The sequence below is a fragment of the Neltuma alba genome, unplaced genomic scaffold (assembly GCF_004799145.2).
Source record: "Neltuma alba isolate B1F8T4 unplaced genomic scaffold, ASM479914v2 tig00013512_pilon, whole genome shotgun sequence".
Taxonomy (NCBI): domain Eukaryota; kingdom Viridiplantae; phylum Streptophyta; class Magnoliopsida; order Fabales; family Fabaceae; genus Neltuma; species Neltuma alba.
In genome coordinates this window covers 13,246-36,250 of record NW_021637734.1, presented here as the reverse complement: position 1 = coordinate 36,250, position 23,005 = coordinate 13,246, and the positions used below count along the sequence as shown (strand labels likewise).

General features: G+C 35.6%; 3 protein-coding genes across 3 annotated transcripts; 2 read left to right on the top strand and 1 right to left on the bottom strand.

The window, feature by feature from the left end:
* The first annotated feature begins 8,422 nt into the window (after window positions 1-8,422).
* On the top strand, window positions 8,423-10,637 carry LOC114737966 (uncharacterized). Its single transcript, XM_028925975.1, has 2 exons — window positions 8,423-8,621; window positions 10,099-10,637. Exons 1-2 carry the CDS (start codon window positions 8,478-8,480, stop codon window positions 10,252-10,254), a joined length of 300 nt encoding a protein of 99 aa, XP_028781808.1. The 5' UTR covers window positions 8,423-8,477; the 3' UTR covers window positions 10,255-10,637.
* A 2,371-nt stretch (window positions 10,638-13,008) lies between these two features.
* LOC114737964 (uncharacterized) lies at window positions 13,009-13,837 on the bottom strand. Its single transcript, XM_028925973.1, has 2 exons — window positions 13,599-13,837; window positions 13,009-13,505 (listed from the first exon to the last, which is right to left on the bottom strand). The coding sequence occupies exons 1-2, from the start codon at window positions 13,750-13,752 to the stop codon at window positions 13,093-13,095; spliced, it is 567 nt and encodes a 188-aa protein (XP_028781806.1). The 5' UTR covers window positions 13,753-13,837; the 3' UTR covers window positions 13,009-13,092.
* Window positions 13,838-18,733: 4,896 nt separating this feature from the next.
* On the top strand, window positions 18,734-19,415 carry LOC114737965 (60S ribosomal protein L27a-3-like). The gene has a single exon (XM_028925974.1). The coding sequence runs from the start codon at window positions 18,783-18,785 to the stop codon at window positions 19,221-19,223; it is 441 nt and encodes a 146-aa protein (XP_028781807.1). The 5' UTR covers window positions 18,734-18,782; the 3' UTR covers window positions 19,224-19,415.
* Window positions 19,416-23,005: the final 3,590 nt, after the last annotated feature.

The window sequence follows — 23,005 nt, the reverse complement described above, 5'->3', positions numbered from 1 at the left end:
TCACTTAAATACAACTAAATCATTTTTCATTTGGTTCGACTAGTTTTTTCCCTCATCTGCAATTTGAGCCTTCCAATCATGCTTTTTAAACATTACGTAATCTGGAATATTTACGAGGTAATATGTGGAACTAATCTAATTCCTACCTTGATAAATGTATGAAATTGATGAGTAGATTTTGATTTAAAATACAAAACCTTCATCTCGTTTGCTTTTTTTTCTTTTTTCTTTTAATAAAATCATCACTGTTGATTACACACATTTAATAAAAAGTAATTCTCTTAAAGCAAATTATTGAAATGAAGTATTTGAAAGAAATAAATAAATATACATAAATAATCAATTTATCTAATTTTTATTCAATGTGAATTATTTGACTGAGCGCTATTATTTCAACGCAGCTCTGTGTAGAATCCAAGATCTGAGACGCCACGAAAGCCGAAAGGTGCTGGAGAGTCTGGTCGAAAGAAAAGTGCAGAAGAGAACGAAGTTGGATCATTTACTTGTTTGGGGTCGGTGCCTTGTCACGCCACCGCCTTCATTTTCATCATCTTAAAGAGATCAAGTTATATTCAGATAAGTAGTTGGCCCACTCGCCCTATGCGTGACAGGTCAAAACTGTATCAATTTAAAGTCATGATCATTTTCAGATACTCCTCCGGTCCTTAATATAAAATCTATTTAACTAATTTGATTAGATTAAGGAAGGTAGGTAAATTAGTTAATTATAAGAAAAGTGACACAGTTTTCCCAAAATACCATAATCATCTTTCTTAATACCCCCTCTCCCTCTTCTACTTGATTATGGGTGAGAGAGTATCTATAGGGGTAATTTAGAGAAAATTGATAAATATGATAAATGGGTCTTATATTTAGGACCGAAACCAACTCAAGAATTGGGTCCTATATTAAGGACCGGAGGAGTATTTATTTTTCACAATATAAATATTAAAGAGGGGTCATATGCTGTCCTTGAATGTCTAACAGCCAACATAAAGTAAATACTTCTTTCGAGTCTTCGTTTTCCAACTAATGGTCGGTGATATGGTTACAGTAATAGTTACAAGGCACCATGCTACGCGCAGCACTCTGCACGAGTGTGCGATAATAAAGGCAAGGCAATGATTTTAAATAATTATCACAAATAAATTGTTATCAAAAACAGAGAAAATTAGGGACAACTGCAAAATTAATTGGCAATTAGTCTATAAGACTACGGATTACACACAAAAAATTCAGTTGCATACAGAAAAAATTAACATTGTACAAAAATATGTATATTAGTAAATATTATTTAGATATAAGGAATTAATTTACGCACAATAACAATGGATTGCACACCTACAAAGAATATTTTCCTTTTTCTTCCATTTCTCTCTCTTTCTTGTTTTAACTACTAAGGTTGCAATTTAACCGATCTAAATTTCATATTATATAAAATATTTTTTATTGTTATTTTAAGTTATCTTGGCTTAGATTTAGTAATTTGATTTTAGATATATTTTTTTAAAAAAAATAACATTTTGTTCATAATTTTATAAAAGGTGGATATAATTTTTGGTCCATTAAATTCATTTTTTTGTTTATCAAGTTTCAAATCATGTGTAGATTTTAATTCCTAAGTTTTAAACTATAAGTTTTAGTCTCTTGATAGATAAAATAATCTAAGTTTTTGTCAATTTATAAGACTAATATTTTAAATAAATAAAATTAAAGAGTTAAAATTTATAGTTTAAAACTTAAATCATGACAAAGAGAGATTTAAATGACTAGAAATTATATTAATTATTTTACAAAATATGATTGCAGTCTTAAAATGGGAGGAGGAGTGACCCCCGCAGCGTAGAAAGCGTGAGTTGGCGCCGCTCTCACGCCCAACTTGGTAACGCGCGTGATTTCCTTTAACTAGTAAATTACTACCTCCGTTTCTTATTATAAGAGATAAATAATCAAATTACGTTGATAAAAAAAACAGTTAAAATTAATTAAGAACAATTAATGTGTAAAAAATTAATTTTTTTCCAAAAATGCCCTCATTAATAATGAGAGAGAGCATGAGAGAGAACAATTAAATTATTGAAAGAAAGAGAAGTGGGAGGGAGAGAAAGTGTGAGTTGAAAACAATAAATATGGGTAAAATAGGAAATCAACACAAAAAAGCAAAGATAACTTTTAAGTGTCTCTTATATATAGGAACATGCCATAAGCATCAAATGTCTCTTATAATAAGGAACGGAGGGAGTAAAATGATTTGTCGAATTGATGATGTCCTTTCTTTCCCTCCCTGTCCATCATCACTGAATGCTGTCTTGTCTTGGGTAGGTTAAAGTAGGACTGTTGACTGTGCCTGTTAGCCCAGTATACCCGTTTGAGTCTTGGGAAATAAAAATAAAAAAACCCCACACGGCCTGAAATATTAAAGCTTGAAAAAAAAAAATAAACTTCTGGACAACACCGGGCCACGGGCAGGTACCCTGCCCTGCCCGTTTGCCTTGCCTGAGATATTAATAATTATATATCATGATAATATATAATATAATACTCTTCTGATTTTTAATATAAAACTTATTTAACTAATTTGATTAGATTAAAAAAGTTAGATAAGTTAGTTAATTATAAAAAACGTAACATGTTTTTTCTAAAATACCATAATCATCTTTTCTAATATCCCATCTCCCTCCTCTACTTGATTATGGTTGAGAGAATATTTATATAGGTAGTTTAGAGAAAATTGATTAATATAAGAGTGAGTCGTATATTTAGGACCAAAACCAACCCAATAATTAGATCCTATATTAAAGACCAGAGGAGTATAAGTATATTAATTACTTCCCAACCCTAACTGCCCCCTTCTCCTTCCCCCCATTCGCGAGTCGCAAACTTCCGCTTAGTCTCCCTCTCAGTTCTCACAGTGTCGTTGGTCTCCCGTCTCCTTGAGAGTCTCAGTCTCTCTAATCTCTATTAGTTCGGTCACGACTCACGCCTCAGTTTGGTCCCTGAGTTTTGCAAGAATTGTTCTATCTTCCATTTTAATTTTGCCTCCAAAACTCTCTCCCAATCATCCCAGAACTTCACGTTCTAGTACCACAGGTACAGTAAGTTCTCTAGGTCGCCAATTTCATCACCTCCCTCTCCTCCTCCAATCCCTCCACAACCCAACCCTCTGTCGCTGCATGGTGGAAAACCATTCAGAAATTCTACAACCCCTTGATCTCCCTCTTAGAGTCTCGGTCTCCCTCAACTCACCGTGATCGACTCCTCACTGGGATCTAGTCTTCACCCCGACCAGTGGTAGCGAAGCAGGAAGGCGCAAGCCAACCAATCCGTCTCTGATAAATCCTGATTTTATATTGATTTTTGATAGCTTATTTGGGATTTTTATCAATTAAATTGGGCTTAATTGCATTTATTATAATTAATTTGGATTAATTGTGATTGGATGACAATATTGCTAAAAAGAGTAAAAATATCATATTTTTATGATTTAGTGTAACTGATTGATTTTTTTGTTGGAAAAAAATATGATATCATGTTATCTTAGATTTTGTTATAGAAAATTTGGGAGATATTGTAAGGTTTGAATTTAGGGTTGCACACCTTTTGAAAGGAGAAAAGGACGGAACAGTGGCGGCAAGGCTTGATATTGTACATCTTCATGTATATATATATATGACCGGAGGAGCAGAAGAACAGGCCACACCCATCCACGATTATCATCATCTCACGCATTCCATTCCCTATTCCACGACGCACACCACCCCCCAATCTTCATTCATCACCTTCAAACCGAAGGACCCCATTCCCTATTCACTATTCACCATCTCCACAATCGTCACCATCTTCGCAGTGGCGGCAGAGCTGAGAGAAGGACGCACGCGACCCCCACGATCATCATCGTCTTACCACACACAGGCGAGGACGCACTGACCATCACATATCCATCAAAGCGGCACCTCACATGAGTCCATCCATCAACTACGCCACCCCCACGATCATCATATATCATTCTCGGCTTTCTTCATCAACGCTGAAACAGGGGAGGCAGCAAGTAGCGACCTTCACTGTTTGAGTAACCGCCGGCAAGCTCTGTTCTGCTTCTGTCATTGTCTTCGGCCAGATCATCAACGCCAGCTTCTTCTTCTTCCATGGCCGAATTGCGCAGTGAACTAACGATGGGAGAAATTCAAATCATGTCTGGCTAATTTCATCAAGCTTCTTGGAGATGGAAGATTGGGTTTGAGCTTCAGAGTTAATTAGGGGAGTTTTTCTATTTCAATTCTTTTAATTTAATTGAGTAATGGATTTTCTGAGTTAGAATTGATATTATTTAATTAAATTTTCTGAGATTATTAGTTGTAATTCTTAGTTTAGAATTGAATTTTTGTGATTGAGATTGGATTTTGCAATTTGAGATTTATATTTATATCCAGTTTGGAGTTCTATATGGTTATGCTATTCATTCATAGTTTGGATGAATGTTATAATTATATGGTACTTATTGAATATCTCAAGTTGAGTGTTCTTTGCATAGAGACCCGAATTGCATTAATCTAATCCTAATTGCACACTAATCGGTTTTCAAAGGTAATTTTAATTGGTAGTTGTAGCTATAGTCTTAGGACATCTATTAATTGGAATTGCTTGACTTAATCAGTGATTAAGGTTTTGATTTTAATTTAGTGAACAAAATAACTCCCAAATCATTTTGAGCAAGGATAACCCGATTTTCATTTTTCAAGAAGCATTATCTCATATCTCCTTAAAATCCAAATTTTTCATTTGCTACTTTTTTTTAATTAATTTTCTTTCAATTTTAATTTCAAATTATCTTTTCAATTTTTATATTAAAAAAATCCAAAAAAAATATTTAGAATTGTTTTCAATTTATTTTACAAAGTAGTTTTTAAATTTTAAAAAAAAAAACCCTTTTTAATAGCAATTTTGATTTTTAGTTAATTTAGGACCTAGTTAATTTTTGGCTCCAATAAGAGAACGACTTTGGTTTGCATAACTTGCTGCATTCTAAATTTAATTTAATTTGACCCAAGGCGACATTAAGGATCAGTCTCTCCCATCTCAAGTCAGTTTTCATTTCCATTTTAATTGCCTTATTTTTCCATATTGATTTGTTTGTTGGGTTTGTCTGTTTACAATTTTGAATTCTATTTCAATTTGGAATTTTGCATACCAATTTGCAGAGTTATATTATCAGTCTTGGTCTGATTTGCATACCAATTTTGAGTTCCTTTTGTTGTTTTCTGTTTTGTCTAATCCTCATGTGATGAATTTACTCAAACACAACTCTGAATTTTGCTATAATCATTTTCGTTTATTGCACTCTAGATTCAGTCTGTTTCATCGTGGGTTTAGTTTTAGTATTTGGAATAACATAATCATCTGAAATGAATCAATTATATCAAATTATATCAAATGGTATATTATGAGTTGTACTTTATATCGTGGGTTTGGTTTTATTATTGTTTCTAATATGTTAAAGTTATAGTTATTTTATTTGTATTTTTTTCAGGTGTTCTGTCTTTTTGTGGAAATTGTGGAGAGTAATGCCGTTTGAACTTCAAAGTTTCAATTACAATATTGAGATTGTCTTGCTTTAAATGGATTATTAATGTTATTTAATTGGATAATTGTTAAGATTTGTTCTGGATGATTTCACTTGATTTGAATGATTTCAAAATTTTAATGTGTTAAAATGTAGAATTATAAAATATAATTTTTAAGTGTGGATAGAATTTTTTTTTTCCTCATGACATGAGGGCAGGGCATCACTCTTTGGGCAACGAAGCCTGCCCCTGCCCATGCTTTCCCCAAAATAGTTAGGGTATCTATGGGCAGGGCCTGCAGCTAGGGCTGCACATTGACCAGACCAGACCGAACCGGGTTAGTGCTTAACCCTTGGTCTAGTCTGGAAATATGCTCGGGTTGGAAAAAAACTGCCCATAGTCTGGTCCAACCCAATCTTAACCCGAAACTGGACCAGATTGGGTTTGATTCATCAGATTTAAGATCAGTCCACCAGACTGAATTATCTTTTTTAAAGAAAAAAAGTTGGACCCAAAATGGGCTAACAAATTAGGGTTTTTAAAATCTTAAAACCTCCGCCTTAACATAGCAGCCGCTGGCCACTAATGCATCCAAATTGGCATTATTGAAACATAATTCAATATTTAATAAATATGAACAAGAACAATAAGCAACCTGGATAGAATTTCCTTCAACGAAAATAAGGGATTAATATTCCATACTTAACGTAGCTTTCAAAGGGGAAAAAAAGGAGATTGCCAAAATACTGCAACCGCTGATGAAAAGAGAAGACCAAAAACAACAAACAATAGAGGAAAATTGGAGGGAAGAATCAACAGGAAAAAAAAGAAAAACAGATCGAAGAGCAACAATTAAACTCAGATCTAGAGAAAGGATTAATTAGAGAGCCCTTAAGAATCTAAATGAACCTTTGTACTATCAAATCTTTGAGAAGCCAAGTGTGAAAGAGACAGAGAGCAGTATTGTTGATGAAGAACAACAGAGAGCCGTGACATGAAGAATCGAAGCCAAATCGAAGAGGATTGAGACTTGAGAGTTACGATGGAGCAACATAGTGAAGAATCGAAGAATTGAAGAATAGAATGGCAGATGATGGAGAGTGATGAAGCAACAAGCGACCCCATACTAGATGCCGCTGCAACATTGCGATGAACGGACCCAGGGAAGAAGAGAAGGCAAAAGCGAAATGGGAAAGTGAAGCAAAGAAGGATAGAGAAAACAAGTTTGACAAATAAAAGACTAAATTTTTTAAAAAATATTAATATAAATATCAGGCCAGACCAAACGAGACTATCTAGTCTACAGAGTGAGCCCGTAACCTGGTCTAACCCGATGGTCAGTCTAGTCTAGTCTGGTTTGATTTCTTGCTTGGATTGTGTTTTTTCAGGTTGGACCAGACCGGGTTTTGTCAGACCAGACTGGATTACCCGGACTAACAAGCTTTTTGCACAGGCCTACCTGCAGCCCGTTCTTACTTCGGGTAGGGGCTACCTAGCCCTGTCTATGTGCACTCCTAAGGTAAAGTTTAGAAGCCCAAATATATTTGATATTTGATAATAAACTATTTTTAACTAATTTCTTAATCTGGCAAAACTTGGCAATAGAATCTCATAGAAAGTTATTATAAAGTGTAAATTGATCTATTTTTACAAATAGTTGTTTCTGATGATGTTTGAATACTTTTATTTGTATAATTTTATTTTTTATTCGATAGTTTTACTTTGTAAAGAAATGAAAGTATATATGGGTACAGCCACACATTCAAAAACTCGTGTCTTTTAAGTCGTTGCGTGTATGTTAATATAATCCAAAGAAATTTTATTTTAATAAATTATTATTTTTTAAATTAATGTTCAAACATAAATTATGTTACAGTAATTAATTTTTCGCTTCGAATGCTAATCCAATCACACGCTAATGAATTTTGCCCTTATTTGATTTTACTCCCCTCAAACATTTTCGTTTTTTGCCTTTACTTGCAAACACACACACGCGCTCGGTTATGCTATTTACTCTATTCAATTTTTCCCCCGTTTTCTTGGTCTTTCTTTTTTTTTTTGGGCCATCTTTCTGTTTTATTAATCTAACTTTTTAATTCTTGCATGGGCGAGTCATATTAGGAAAGCCCAAGCTGTCAAATGACTGCTCTGGCCTTCTTTTTTCCTCTTTCTTTACTTTAACCTCTTGTAAATATTAGTTTTTTAATGCATTCTCTTATTCAAAAAAAAAATCTAACTTTTTAATTGTCCATTTTATGCGAGATAATATGAATTCGTATTCGCCTAGCCAGGAATTTGAATCATGAATGTTTGAATTCGATGGTTTCTGATAGAAGCGTAGAACCAAGGGAGAACCCCACTTTTTTCTCTTTTAGAAGGGCTTTTTTTTATACTCCTCCCGATGCTTAATATAGGACTCAATTCTTGAGTTGGTTTTTATCCTAAATATAAGACTCATTTTTCATAATCATTAATTTTCTCTAAATTACCCATATGGATACTCTCTCAACTATAATCAAGTAGGAGAGAGAGAAGAGGTATTAAAAAAGATGATTATGGTGTTTTAAGAAAAATATGTCACTTTTCTTATAATTAACTAACTTAACTAATTTATTTAATCTAATCAAATTAGTTAAATAGATTTTATATTAAGAACCAGAAGAGTATTTTTTATATTTTAAGTGTACTAATCCATCTTTCTCACCAACAAATTTATTAATGTACCTCCGTCTTCAATTTTCAAATTTCATTTTGTCTACCCCGTAAGAAAATAAGGTCTTTTTCTTTCTTCCCTTTCATCTTTTGTCTACCGCTGGGCGGGTTCCAGGGAAGTGATTTTTAAAGTGCGGGGTCGATCGAAGGGGAGCGGTTCGGTGGTGACTAAAAATCGAGGGAGAGGAGTCCTCGACATCAAAAATGTTACAGTTTCCGGCGTATATGACACAGTACCCTTCATCGACAAGGACGATTCCAACGTCGTTCCTTTTACCATCTCAGTGGCCTCAACCTCATAACGAAGAACTCCTCCTCGCTATGGAGGAGTCCGAGTTTGAAGAAAAGGTACTCTGCTCTTAAACCCTGCTTTCCATTACACTTGAATCAAACCGTCCGGGGGATTTGCTCATCGATTTAATTCCATCACTGTTTAATCACACCTGTGCTCTGAAGTTTCTCCAAATTGGGGGTTTGGGGGGTGGGGGACCTCCCTTCGGAATCCCGGAGAATGTTGTTTCTTTATTATGTGCGTTAATTTAATCCACGAGCACAAACTCCCATTGGCAGTTGATCCATGGTTTATGGTGTGATCGAAAGCAGGTTTTTTGCTGGGTAACAAAGGGGGCGATTGAAATCAGTTTTAACTTGTGATTGATTACTTGTGATCACCCCTCCGTGAAATTGTGATCATTGTTAGTTGGAATATTCATTGTTGCATTGCTATTGATTACTTGTGATCACCCTTCCGTGAACTTGAGTTATGGCTTGAATGAATTCCCACATCGAACATACAAGGCCTTTTTGGCTAAAACAACTATACGGATGATGGAAAAAAAATCTCTCAGACTGAAGAAAAAAATAGACGATGAAATATGAGGATGTCAATGATATTTTTATACAGAATAGTCAGGATTCATTGTTGAGAAAGCTCAAACATGCGAGGAATGTACGAATGAAGTGGAATTTATGAGTGACATGAAATGAGTCAAGTGGAGCTTAACTGTAGGAGTTTGGCTTGATAGGGTTAAAGATACGATATATTGAAATTAGGATTAGAAAATAAGTGATCAAATCAAAGTAATGACAATATTCTATCAGGCCTACCTCACCTAGGTTTTGCCATATGCGTGTCTCCGGAGAACTAGTTTGTAAAGCATGCTTATTGATGTGCTCAACAGCATAAGGTAATAAGGTATCTAGGTTGAAAGCCTCTCGCTGCCATATTTTTAACTTATAAAATTTTTTTGAAGATCACAACCCGGGGTTATAAGATAAGAGGATAAACTCCTTTAAAGAAAAGCTATTAGATTCTTCGCGTCAAACTGTTTCCTCTTTTCACATTTGCCATGTTCTTGGACTTATTTACTATTGAATGAATAATTCTGAGCTAAAATAGTTGCTATACGCTTGAACTTATTTATTAATCAATGAAGAATCCATGAGCTAAGACAAGGCACATATAGTCATACTAGATATGAGGCCTATGCATTACACAAAATTAGGGAAATGAGATGTGCGATTGATGGCAGTTGGGAGGGCAATAGGCTTGATCTTCAAAATACTTGGGAGGGAATGCATTTTTAAGTTTCTTCCCTCATGATTTTCTTTCGGGGGAGTTATAATCAAATCCCACAGAGATAAATAATTACCAAAAGGTCCCAATAACAACCTTAACAACTTATAATGACAAGTCCTATATTGAGAATAATAACTTCTGGGGCTTGTTTTTCAATTATTTTCCTTACTTGAGACCTCATTGTAATTCTCTTTTTTCTTTTCCTCTCTGATTCATGCTTGTGATTGTTGGGATGAGTCACTGCAGTGCAACGAAATCAGGAAGACCAATAGCAACTTAATCGTGATAGGGAAAAGCACTACTGATAATGATAAGGAGGAGTTTGATAATGATGCTGACGATGATGATGCGGATAATGGGGAGGAATCTGAGGGTGAAGAATTTGAGCAAGAAACTGGTTGAAGAGCTGCGTATGAACGCCCATTAACTTGTGAGGAGGAATCTTACAATAAGTGCAGATGCCTTGATCAAGTCTACTTGTAGTTGCTCCCCATAAATCCGTAGTTTTCCCTTATTAGATTGATTAATTGATGCCTCGGCTCTAGCAGGGGAGAACGAAGTTCTTATTAAACTGTTGTTCATCCATTCATTTTTCATTTGGCCTTTTCCATCCCAGTCTTCTGTCTTGGCCAATCCCCAAACCAAAAACAATAGAAAATTTGCACTGTAGTGAAGAGGCTCAAGCAGCAGTCAGCACGATTCTAGGCTATTGAACGTTTACTTTCATGAGTGTACCTTGTAAATTTCATTCTGCCGGGTATTAGTTTATTTTGTTTTTATTGTCACCTTCCTCCTGATCTTTTCTTTTCCTTAAACAAGAGCTGCGAATAAGTGTCTTTTATCTGCCAAATTTTATATCCAAAAATTTAATCAATGTGAAAACTGGTAAACCAAGTAGTTATTCAGTTGGTTCAAACCTTCTTCTAAAAAAGAAATTTGTTGTTGGGGTGAGATAACTTCGTTTCAAATTATTGCTTCAAGCTGTAAGTGTCAACCGAACTAAAATCTTTCTCAAGCACCTCTTATATAGGCTTATTTTTTTGGTTTTATTTGTAAATCACTTTTAAAATGTTTTATATAAACCAATAAAAATCTTAAATTTTATTAATTCTTATTTGAATTTTAACAATTTTTTAATTTTATATCTATTTAATATACAATATATTTTATCAGAATAAAATTAACATAATAATAAATAAAATGTATAGTTGTATATTTATGTGAAAATTTTCTCTCTCTGTCTTTTATGCAGGATTAAAAATTTTATTCTTTCTCCCTCTTATGAACAAGACCGGAGGAGTAATTAGTTACTAATTTATCCCTAACGATCCATTTATTCAATACTACAAATTTGCTACCCGGCGCGCTAGTGCAACTTCCACTTTCTTCCTGTACTTTCCATTCCTTGTCCCTTGTTCACTGATTCATATTTTCTCCAATGATCCTTTCTTGTAAAAGCGAAACTTGTCACTGTAATTCTCGTTCGCGCAGTGTGATCGTTATGAACAGCGTGAATCACCTAAAGGACCAACTTGCTCTACGACAGTCCCTTCTCCTTCCCTTTGAACGGCTTCTCGTTGTCATTCCAGAGGCCAAGAACAACTGAGGAGTACATTTCCCTCCCCTATTCCCCAGTCCCTGGACAACAATGTTTCTCTTTTGAGGCTCCCCAGGACGTCTATATGTAGTCCACATACTTTGTCCAGTTATTGTGGAAGCCAACTGCTTAACCCTCACGCAGCCTTCCAACAAAGCGTCTTCGCTAAACCAACATACTTGGTCAATATGTTCTGCTAACCAACTTATTATCATTATTGTCTCTAAAATTTAAAATTCATAAAATTTGACCGCATTTTAATTTGGAAAAATGACCAAAAAATTACTGTTGAAATTTAATATGACAAAATAGGCATGCGAATGTATGAAATGACTAATTGGGCATGAGGTATGAATATAAAATTTTGACAATTTGGTAAAAAGGTTAAAGTGTCCCTGATGCGTACTTGGAGTCAATTTCACTACTCCAGTAATGATAACAACAACATTTGTAAAGTGAATTACAATTTTCATAATGAGAATTACCATCTCGCTATTGTCATTTGCAATTCGTTTCTTTTAAACCCAAATAACATGTATTTGAAACCAATTTCACTATCCCGATAATGATAATGACAATATTTTTAATGTAAATTACAACTTTTGTATTGAGACTTACCACCTGTTCATGACTTCAGAGAGGTTCAGGGTTTAGTCTTCCTACTGAATTATCAAAATTTCATATTGATACCTCATGCCCATTTCATCATTTCATATATTCACATGTCCATTTTATCATTTTAAATTTCAACAATCATTTTTTTAAGTCATTTTCCCTTTTAATTTTGATTAGTAAAATTTAAAACTATTGGTTTCACTCATTTTGATTTTGATCCTTGTTGTAAAGACTAAAATTTTTTAGGCAAATCAAAATGAAATAGAAAACCAAAATCAATAGTTTCAAGTTTCAACAACCACACCAAAAAAGAGATCAAATTTCACAAATTAAGAACAATGTTCACCATTTTTTTCCTTTCCTCCATTAGTATCTTGCATCGATTTTTCATTATTTGCAAATTGCTCCTAGTCAATGTTTAGCCCTTTCTTGCGTTTTGTAAATTTATGCCGTGCGAATTAAAGATTAGTTTATCATGACGAGGAGGATTAGTTGCCTTCTAGCACCAAGCAGCCAGGGTCGAAGAGAACCTGCAGACTTGAAAGCTACACAACCGAAGGGAAGATCAGCATCGTTATACAAATCAACAAAAATAATTTGACCAAAAATGATGGAAGAAACTCACCAGTGAAATAAACTCACCCCACATCATTTGACACTTGAACGCCCGCGCGCAGAGCAACCACAGACACGCAAAATTCATTCTAGACTGGAATCATGTTTGTGAATGAGAAACTCATAATGTAAGGGAACGGCGATCAAATCCTACTTGTTCAAAGAGCGTGGACAATCCGCTACCAGGACCAACAAATCAAGCTCCATTCAATACCAGAAAACCTCAACCAGATGAAAATGGGCAAAGTCCAAAAAAAGATAGTCCTAGTTCACAACGCACTCATCTCTCTATTTTTTCAAGCTCTTGAGAAATTTAGTATTCTGTTCTCTATATCTAGTGTTCATCGTCATCATCGAATCAACGTTCCCATAAGGAGGGGTCCAACTTTTTCCTCTTCTTGTCTTCTATGAGCTCAGTGACAGTAATTGCCGCAGTAGGAGCCACCGTATGAAAACCTAGGGCTCCCGCTACGGACACCGATTGGATATCCAACCGGCGGTGCGCAGTTGTGACAGATAAAGCGATAGGCCAGCGAATAAGGCAAGGACTCGATGGAGTTGTGGAGAGATCTGGACGGAGATTGATTCGCGCTAGAAGAAGAAGACGAAGGAGGAGATATTTTCTTGGGTGATTTCGGCGGCGAAAGAATGGCTCTGATCTTCAGCGGATGAGCCAACGACGACGAAGCTCGATCATACTCCTCAATTATATGGGCCAGATCTTCATCGTTGGTAATCGAAATCAACGTCTCCAAGTCTCCGTTGGGCAATGGGCACCTCAACGTCACTGACGAACCAGACAATTCTTCAAGCTTGGCCTTCAGCTCTGCAGATGACCATAAATTCGCTATTAGATGAGTAAATGAAGAACAGAAGGAGCAGACAGATAAAGAAGGCGAGAGGAAGCTAAGGAGCAAACCTGAAAAAGCAATAGAGGGATCGACGGCAAGGACTCTCGTGTGGCCGCCGACGTAGCGGAGCTTGCCATCTGTGGCCCGAGGAAGAATCCTGCCGCCATAGCTACAGAGGAACTTGATTGTGGATCGTTCTTGATTTCTGGTTTTGAACTCCATGATTCGAGCGCAACGAAAGAAGGTTCTAGGCTCCTCCTCTCCGAAGGCCGAGCCGGAAGTTTAGAGCTCTTCTATTCAGGCTTGGAGCTTTAAACCTGTTGTACGAGTTTTGGTGGATACTTATAGGCCCGGGTAACGGGCACTGACGTTAAGGGAGACCCACACGCAAATATGAACGAGTTAATCTCAGCCGGAATCCTATCTAGATTTGCAAAGTGTGTATATTAATATAATAGAGTAACTCATAATTTGTGAATTAATTTATTTGTTTAAATATAATCTTATCTGACGGCCAAATAATAATCAAACTGACGTCGTTTGCATCCATTGAGGCGTCATGCTAGGTAATACTTTAAACCCACGAGTCACGACTCACCAGGCACGCCAACTCGTTCGCCGTCTTTCTATTAAATAAGCATCTTCTTCCCTCGTTTTCTTTAAAACTTAAAAAGCCGCATTCAACTGTACTTTTATTTCCGGTTCGTGTTCTGCGTGGGTTCAACGTTTTCCAAATTCTTATTTCTAATCGTAATTCGGCTGTCTGAATAAGAAATAATATCTGTAGCTCTTAATATAAAAATTAGTTAACTGATTTGAGTAGATTTAGAAGATTATTTAAGTTATTTATTTATAATAAATATATATTATTTTTTCTAAAATATCCTTAGTAATTATGTATATTAACTAGAGTTATAATTTAATAAAATATTTAACATATATAATTACTATAAAAATTAATTTAATAAAAATTAAAAAAATATAAGAGACAAAATGATTAGAATCTTATATTTATGATCAAATTAAATATTAAGTTAATCCTTATATTAAGTTGCAGAGTTATTACAGCGAGTTTGAAAATCTTTAGGCTGCCTTTCTCCTTGTTCCAACTCGCAATGTTCAATGATCAAATTCTCTTCCTTTTGTCCTCGTAAATTGGCGTAAATGAAAGAAAAAATGGGCGCCCCCTGTCCAGTCGCGTGAATTACTTATTGCTTTGTTGGAGCTGGGATATCAAAAGGCAATAATCTGTGCTCGGAAGAACTGGATCGCTGTGCTATGTGCGTCTCCATGAATGATACGTTTCGATTTTATTTTTTTTAAACATTGGACTGCAGGTGACAAGCTTCTTTATACAGGCGGCTTTGAATTAGTTTTGGAAACGGGAAAGTTGTTTAATTGATGAGATATTCATTAGCAAAATGTGTGCCACATCACCCGAATAAAGCTAGTTAATTAACGTCGTCACTTTTGAGATTTATTTCTGATGGTGTGGGATTCTTGTAAAATTGGAATTGCTCCAGAAACTGATGTGATTTGTGGAGTGATTAATATATATATGTATGTATGTATGTATGAAATTAAAAATAAAATGTTGACCTTAACTATACGCGAAAGAGACAAAAAAGGAAGCCGACTTAACAAGAGGCGTTGGAATTTACATGCGGATATGCCTTTCTTGGTGTTTCGGAGAAGCAATGTGGTTAGGCCTTTTCAAATTTAAAAACTTATATGAATAAAATTGGAAGAGCCAATGGGATGGGTCTGGGTGGCCCATTTTTAGGTGTATTCATGAGCCCATCACGCCACAGTCCTAATTTGAAATGACATGGATTAGAAATTAAAACTTAAACAATAGTTGGTTTGGTTAGCAAGGAGTCAACTCATAACCTATAAGGTCATGAATTCAAATTTTATTGCCGATATGAGGATTTTATTAGTGGACAATCTGTAAGTATTTTCATAAGTGCTCTCTGAACTTAAAAGTATGTCCTAACTTTATTGAGCTCTCAGGATCCAACTCACATAAACTTTCTTGTAAAAAAAAAAAAACTTAGCTCCTCTTTTTTTCTTTTTGTTTTTAAATCAAGACTAGTCTGGACCAGAGGTGTGAAAATTAGGTTCTAAATAAAAATAATTCGTGATTATGTTTTTTTTTTTGGGTACAGTTCATGATTATGATTTTAATTTTTAAAGACAGATTTTGTTCAGTCGGCATGAATGGCTTGTAATATAACTGCAGTTTTGAACGAAAATTTGATTTTGACGTTTTAATTTTTCAAAGGGTGTGTGGATTTTTAAAAGAAGATCATGATTTTTCAAACAATAATTGACTTAGGAAATCTGGATCTTTCTTAATGGGAAAAAAAAAACAGTAAATTTGACTAAAGTTAAAGTGGTTAATCTTATCTTTTCCATATATAATATTGGCCAAAATAGAGTCTTGTCATGCCGGGAGATATTTTACATATGCTTTATCAAGAAGGAAGGTAGTGGGATCACCGTTGCCTGATCTCCTCATTTCATGGTATTATTGGAAGGAGGGGTCGAATTCCAGTAGTCGGAGTGCTTTTCCTTGCTAGCAAAGAATAACTTATTTGCATCACACGCACTTTACAAAAGCCACACCGGCTCATCCCAATTTTCTCATCCAAGACTCTAAGGGTGTGTTTGGTAAGAGGGATTTGGAAGAGAGGGGAGGGAGGGAAAAGGATTATAATCACTTCCTCTTGTTTGGCAACACACAAATTTATGAGGGAAAAAATTTTCCCTCCCCTCTCCTCCTTAATCTTCCCTCCAAAATTGGGAGGATTTGGAGAGAAAGGGTTATATTTTGTCATGTTATGATCATTATGCTAATATTTTTTCATGTGATAACCATTATGCCTATATTTTAAATAAAATAAGGGTGAAATTGTCCATGTCAAAATATTGTTCCCTCCCCTCTCCTCATGAATCAAACAAGGTAGTATTAAAATTCCTTTCCTCTCTTTGTTTTTTTTATAAATCCAAATAAGGTAATATTAAAATCTTTTCACTCTCCTTTCCTTCTATTAAAATCCCTCCCCTCTCATTCCTCTAATTGAGCCAAACAGACCCTATGCAAAAAGAATCAGTGCCACGCGCGAATCTGGCATGATCAGAATCAATTCTCTTAAAATGCCAATATGCCTTCATGAAAGTACCATTAAAATCTCACAAGCAAAGCTTTACTTATATTTTAAAAAAATTATCTAGTTATTTTTTTGCTAAAATATAGGTATCTTCTAATTGGAAGCAATTCTATTTGAGATACTATCAGACACTAAATGTGAGTACCTCTCTCAACAGAAATTTGAATCTTGGTTCATTAAGTTATGAGGGATTAACCTCTTTCATTAGACCTAACCCGTGTCGGTAAGGATATGCTAAAATGATCCAGCTCTTTTGTCCGTATTAGCGTGGAAGTTGTCTCAGCTTGCAGAGCAAGCCCAGTGGGCAGCGAGGGCGATCCGGATATGCCACGTGTAAGGAAGAAGGACACCTCGGAAGAGCCCGGTTATGAGGAGGGCCCGCAAGCTCTGGCCCACATAAAATGAGACATGATTTCTATAAGCCTCAGTATGAATTTTGGTTTGGGAATTTATCTTCTGGACGTGTCTTTCGTTGACAAGATGATCACCGCTGATATCTGGAAGGCTGTGATTTGCTTGAGCTGAGGTGCCATGTTTGGATCCAATACGTAACCTCACATCAGATCACTCATTCCAGTTTGAGGTTTTCACTCTGATGTTGCGGGCTCCCTCAAGATGTTGCTTGCTTTCATGAATATCAAACAATCAAACAATACTATGAATCTTATTCAAGCTGTACTGTGGATAAAAAGATCTGATACAAATATATATATATATATATATACTCCTCCGGTCCTAATTATAAGACCCAATTGACTTATTTGAGGAGATTAAGGAAGTAAGTTAAGTTGGTTATTTATAATAAATAAGTGTTGTCATTCCTAAAATATCCTTGCTAATTAAGTATATTGGCTAAAACTATCATTATTAGAAGGATTATCTTGGAAAAAATGTATAAATATAAGAGATAAAATGGATTGGGGTCTTATAATTAGGACCAAATAAAAAGTCAAATTGGGTCTTATAATAAGGACAGGAGGAGTATATATATATAACATGCCAATAAAAGAAAGAATAAGTATAAACATTTTTAAATAAAATGATTACGACGGGTCCAGAATGTAAACCGAGATGCTTGGGTCGAGTTTCGACCCGGGCACAGTGGCATGCCATTCTCGCACGTTGCCCTGATGGTAAGTACAAAAATTCTGCAGTTCCTTGGATCTTGTTAAAACTGTTGAAGCCCAATATCTAACTCTTACTTGCCACCGGCCCATCTCCGTATGTAGGCGCCCAAAAGATAACCCATCCATATCAAAATGAATTTGCTCTATGCAAGACTTGGATCACTTTTGTTCACCTATTCAGTATTCACAATGATAGGGAAATAGGATCTATATTTCAAAATTTTACTCGTTCACTGTTGTTTACTACTCCTCCGGTCCTTATTATAAGACCCAATTTGACTTTTTATTTGGTCCTAATTATAAGACCCAATCCATTTTCTCTCTTATATTTATGCATTTTTTTCCAAGATAATCCTTCTAATAATGATAGTTTTAGCCAATATACTTAATTAGCAAGGATATTTTAGGAATAATAACACTTATTTATTATAAATAACCAACTTAATTTACTTCCTTAATCTCCTCAAATAAGTCAATTGGGTCTTATAATTAGGACCGGAGGAGTATTTTATTTACTAAATTTTGACTCTTTATTTACTTTGAGAATAAATAGATTTTTTGTGCATTTTAATGAAATTAAATACTGTTTGCATTGATTCATCTTTGTGCTGATATATATATATATATATTGTCAACGATATATGAATGACAGAAAAAAAACTAAAAATTACAAATTCCAAATTAAATTTGGTAACATAACTTTATTTAGTATTGACAAATTTGAATTTGCAAATAATAACAAATTTTTATTGATATTTCTTATTTGTATTTTCAAAATTCCAGTTTTTTTTTTGGTCTTTGCCCCTATATAACATCGATTTATGTAAGATTTTTATTTTTGTACGCGGGGCGAAAACAGTAATTCAGCCTCAACCACGGCGCCTATTAAATCTGCATAAACCCTAATTCAACAGTCAATCGCGGCGCCAAGGCTCAGGCAGAAGAGGCGAAAATGACGACCAGATTCAAGAAGAACAGGAAGAAGAGAGGACATGTGAGCGCTGGCCATGGGCGTATTGGCAAGCACCGGAAGCATCCGGGAGGTCGAGGTAACGCCGGAGGTATGCACCATCACCGTATCCTCTTCGACAAGTACCATCCTGGTTACTTCGGTAAGGTCGGTATGCGTTACTTTCACAAGCTTCGCAACCAGTTTTATTGCCCCATTGTCAACATAGACAAGCTTTGGTCCTTGGTTCCTCAAGAGGTGAAGGGCAAAGTTTCCAAGGAGAGCGCCCCTGTGATCGATGTCACTCAACATGGCTATTTTAAGGTTTTGGGTAAAGGAGTTTTGCCTGAGAACCAGCCTGTGGTTGTGAAGGCCAAGCTTGTGTCTAAGATTGCTGAGAAGAAGATCAAGGAGGCTGGCGGAGCCGTTGTTCTCACTGCCTAATTTTTAGGTTATTGGGTTAAGAAAATGATAATTTTTGTCATAATCTTGATTTTGAACAATTGAGGTTTTTGATCTTGTTATTGTTCCTGTTATATTTGAGGCTCACCTGCTATATGTGGCTGTGTGCGGAGACGTTAATCGCATTTTATGTTAAATGTTTTGGATCTTAGCTCACGAGAGTAACCTACAAAACTGGTCTTTTCTGATTGTTTTGAAGCTGAAAAGATAAACACTTTTCAGGGTCGATCGCACTTTTCCAAGCTTGATTTGCTGTTGCAATTGCGCGTTCTCGCAAACTTGATAGAATTAGTGACATGAATTTCCCGTAGTCTTCTTAAAGTTCATATTAAATTGTTTCTGCGAATTAGGAGGCTGGCGCAAGTGTCTGCCCATAGGTTATGAAGTTCATTTTCCATGAACAAGTTTTAAAGATAATCAGACTCGATAAAAGAGAATGGTTGATTTGTTCAACAGTGACGGGGGTATAGTTAGCTAAGTTGTATTTTTGCCCCGCAGACATGCGCACTGAGTTCAGTGAATAATACTAGCTTTCTCGATTATCACGTTACATACCTGTTATGGAACCAATCAAGTAAAAATTGTTGTATGGAATTTCGTTGCTGCTCATAATAGAGTTTTCTCACAAATGAACGCCATCCGAAGTTCCCAACGGCTAGCCCCGTCCCCAGATTCTTTCGGTCTGTTCTGGTACATTGAGGGTTGGGTCGAAGCCCAATATCTGCAATTTAATGAAGGATCAAGAGTTCCAGTTCCATTTTTATCAAGGGAGGCACGGATACAATCAGAAGACAATTCCAACTGCATAGGAATAAAATTAGGGAAAATTATAATGAGGTCTCAAAGAAAAATAATAATAACTAAGGAAAAATAATAATAACCAGTAAGTTTTTATGTTAAGTAAGCAGTTGTTATTAAGTTTTTATAATAAGCGAGTAGTTTTTATCAAGCGATTCTGTTGCTACAGTCATTTTTTAATAATTATGTTCGCAGATTTCATAGCATAAAATTAGAACGACCCTCCCAGCGATCAATCTCCAGGATAATAATTCAAAGGCCGCATCACTCCTCTCTTTAACAGCCACTCTTCTCTCATTAGGATCAGAATATCGTCATTCCGACTTGTCGCACTATTTAAAAATATGAACTAAACAAAGAAATTACCCGCGACAATAATTTCAGAGGATTTTTGTTCGCGGGGAACGAGGGTGGTGCCAGCCATTGCCCATTACACGATATTACAAAGAATTTCTTTAGTCCGGTTTATAAGGTATTTTCAAGATGTTTTATGTAAATTAAAAAAAATCTTAAACTAAATTAACTTTTCATTAAAATATAACAAATTTCTAATTTTACACATATTTAATATATACACCTTCTAAAAAAAATAATTATATACGTTATAATAAATGAAGGGTAAAACAGTACATTCATGCTAAAAATTTAATAAAGTAATTTATAAATAGAACTAAGAAAAAAATTTTCTCTCTATCTTGTAAATAGGATCATAGGAGTATTTTTCCAATGGAGCTTTATATTTGCAGATTTTAATATTATTATTATAAACCTTGAAAAGCATTTAAACATTTTTAGTAAAAACACTACAACAATGTTGTTGATATGTTTACGTTTATGCAAATTCTTTTAAAAAGGACGTTGGGTTGTTTGGCAGGACTTAGGAATGATTTTAGCGCCAATTAGATTGGATTCTGGGTAGAGTCTGTTCTCACATACCTGGCAATAGAGCCGGTAATACGGGCTGGGCCCGCGGGCCCAGCCCGCTAGCCCGCCAAAAAAGGCGGGCTTGGGTTGATGTTTTCCCAGCCCGCCACGGTGCGGGCTACTCTAGCCCGCACCGCTTTTGGCCCGCTCCGCCGCGGGCCAGCTCGCCAGCCCGCTTTTTTTTTTTTTTTTTTTCTGATTTTTAATACATTATATAATATAGTTATATGATTTTGATCATTAAATTTTATATGGACATTACCTCATCCATATCATTATATATATAATTAATTAAGCACTTCATATATATGTATGGTTATATGAAGAGCACTATCCATCTTTTATTTTTATATCTATTTGTCGTTAGTATGCACGGCTTCATAAGATTAGATAAATATGTGATTTTCATATAGTCATACATACACACACATAAAAGATTTACTTAATTAATTTGGATAAGAAAACTAGTTAAATTAATTATTTATAAAAAATATATATGTTAGTTTTTCTTAAATTTCTTCTAATATTATAAATTAATTCTCTTTTTTTTATTAGGATCCATTACTCAAGTTTAAAACTCGGAGCCTAATTTCAACATTTTAAATTAGGCTTAACTCATACTAATATAATAAATTTTTAAAAAAAAAAATTAGGCGGGCTCGGGCTGGCAAAATGCCAGCCCGCCAAGGTGCGGGCTACTTCAGTCCGCACCGCATTTGGCCCGCACCGCGGCGGGCTGACCCGTATCCGCACCGCCAGCCCGCTTTCCCAGGTCTACCTGGCAACCGGTAGGACAGGGATTAACTTAGGAATGAATGAATGGGCCGACTAAAAGCAACTTATTGTGATTTCTCTTTGCATTTCCATTTCATAGATAGGCTCTCCGGCCAACCAATATGGCATACAAATAATAATCTTGGTCTTACTTTGCCATCTTATTTTGGCAATGCCTAAGTATACTCTCAGTATTAGACGTACAACTGAAGTCGTTAACTAAACAGTAATATGTTTGCCGGGATGTTTGGCTTAAGTTCATTATTTTTCACTGTTGATAGAGATAAGTGGGGATATAATGCGATCAGTTCATCAACTCTGCGAAGGGGACACGACGACCTTTTGTGGGCATCCCTCTAAATGCTCCATTGCCGACACGTTAGTGCTTCTAAACTGCTAGTTTGCTTTTGTTGGGTCAGTGGTCGCTATCCAAATTAAATAGGTTACGTTCATTCCTCTCTTCTACGCATATCCATGGGTCCCGATGGCGGTACCCCACTTCTTCCAGTCTCCAAAATCGTTAATTCTAACGAAACTCCCAAAATCAAAAGTGATGTTGGAGCAGCTTAATGAAACTTTACTATGCACAGTGTGTGTGTGTAAAATAGATGGATTGGTTGTTCAGCGAGTAAGAAGTTAAAAAAAAAAAAAGAGTAAAGTTGAGTATGTGGAAATTATACGCACATCTTCTGACCTACCGGTCGAAAGAAATCAGAAATACTTCCGTTGATATGAGGGAACTTGGACTCAAGCTATCCCTTTAAGAACAGTGTATCAGCAGATCATAGGGGGTGATTGCTTACAGAACATTGAACAAATATGTTTCTAGCATGAATTCAATACCTCAGATAATGCTGACGAACATGCATATACCGCTTGATTCAGATAGCAAAGTCTTCTCACGGCACTCGTGACCAAATGGCTTATTATGAATACAGGACTTGCAACAAGAAGACTGTGCTGTTTTTAATAGCATCTTCCTCCAGCGTGTATCAACAATCTCTGTATATATATTTGTTTAAAACCCTGGACTCACATGCCATAAATGGCTGTACTCGCCAATAAATATTCCCACTAAGGTCCCATTGTGTCATTGTTTTTAAGACCAGATTCCTCCTTGTGGGATAAGAATGCCAAAGCATGCGCGCGTGTGTGTGTGTATAGTGTACTAGAAAGTTGTACCTACAGGCAATATTCCGCTTTCACAAGAAGTCAAAAGCATTGGTCGATCGAGTCAATGACTGTGCACAGATTACTGCAGCGATCAA